This window comes from Cyprinodon variegatus, unplaced genomic scaffold (assembly GCF_000732505.1).
Source record: "Cyprinodon variegatus isolate N-32 unplaced genomic scaffold, C_variegatus-1.0 Scaffold796, whole genome shotgun sequence".
Classification (NCBI taxonomy): Eukaryota; Metazoa; Chordata; class Actinopteri; order Cyprinodontiformes; family Cyprinodontidae; genus Cyprinodon; species Cyprinodon variegatus.
The window spans coordinates 117,897-119,149 of record NW_015151249.1 but is presented as its reverse complement, the minus strand read 5'-3'; the positions used below and the strand labels follow the sequence as shown (position 1 = coordinate 119,149).

Sequence of the window (1,253 nt, the reverse complement as noted above, 5' to 3'; positions counted from 1 at the left end):
CAGCCCTATTAAAGACTGATGATTATTTTCTACTTTTGGCTACTACAGATTGCAGATAAAATCTAAATAATAGAAAATATAGGTTAGAATATGTTGAGACTCCGGGAGAGATTAGATTCTTAAGAAACGGGTGTTTGTCTGAGTTTTCAGGAGGACTTTCTCACTTCAACATAGATTCTAACTACTTTTTACCTGCTGATCACAGCTGATATAGCAAAGCTGCTCTCTGGCGTTGAACACAGGAGCAGCAGAAGCATCAAACTTTACTGGACGTCTGATCTCAATGAGGATAAGCATCAATAAAGAAGCGGCAGAAGCTTTTTTTTGCTACGGTGTAAACATAGCGTCACAGGAAGCCGGTTGCCATTGGAAACCCTCACCAGTCTCACCCCCCTCCCCCACCTGTGTGATGGTGTCTGTCAGAGGGCCGACCACCGAGCTCCACATCCTGCACAGCTGCTCCTTGTTCTGCAGAGACGCTGCGCAGCTGCTCATGGCGCTCAGCACGGCCTCGGCGAACGCCAGCGGAGAAGCGGGTCCGGTCAGGCCGCAGGTGACCAGCGACTGCAGGCAGTGGAAAAACCTGCAAACGGACAAGTAGACGCGTCAGGCTGGCTGGATCCGGTTTAACGTCTCCCTGGTTTTCTGCTCAAACAGGAGTGCAGACTGACCTCTCGTCCTCTACGTAGGCCGGCAGCCTGCCGCTGTTGAAGAGGAGGAGGATGAGGAAGAGCGCCGGGGTCCCCTGAGGAAGCAGACAGAGATGGCAGCATGTTACCCAGAATGCAGCGCACCTACAAGGACCGAAGCCTCGCGATATTCTCACGTTCAGCACGTCCATCTTGCCCACTTGGTAGGAAGCCGAGCCCAGGACCCTCTGAGGCAGACCTTTCAGCGTGGCCTTCAACAGAACCTGAAGGAGAGCACAGCCACTCGTTTACATCGACACTGTGTGCTGGTGAAGATTCTCAGTCATCCAGGTCATTGTCACTCCAAAATACTTGGGAAAAAAAAAAAACAATCCTCCGGACATTGTTTCCTAGTTTGAAGACGTTTCTCTTCCCATCCAGGAAGATTTTTTTCTATTCAAAATGTCAGAAATAGCGTAGAGTTCCAGGCTTTATACAGCAGCCCAACAAACCCTTGTGTTTAGAAAACATGTAAATAGAAACGGATGAACGGGTCCACTAACCTGACTCCGCCAGATGGATTTGCTCCGCATATCCATCTGGAAACCTTCCATTGAAGTAATT

At 49.5% G+C, this 1,253-nt stretch overlaps 1 protein-coding gene across 3 annotated transcripts in view; it reads right to left on the bottom strand.

The window, feature by feature from the left end:
- Window positions 1-1,253, bottom strand: part of rif1 (replication timing regulatory factor 1) — a 36,871-nt gene that overhangs the window by 21,356 nt on the left and 14,262 nt on the right. For all 3 annotated transcript variants that reach the window (XM_015396418.1, XM_015396420.1, XM_015396419.1), the window contains exons 15-17: window positions 827-913; window positions 672-745; window positions 403-583 (exon numbers count right to left, since the gene is read on the bottom strand). In XM_015396418.1, the coding sequence (XP_015251904.1) occupies window positions 403-583; window positions 672-745; window positions 827-913 (342 nt within the window). The remainder of the gene's footprint in view (window positions 1-402; window positions 584-671; window positions 746-826; window positions 914-1,253) is intronic.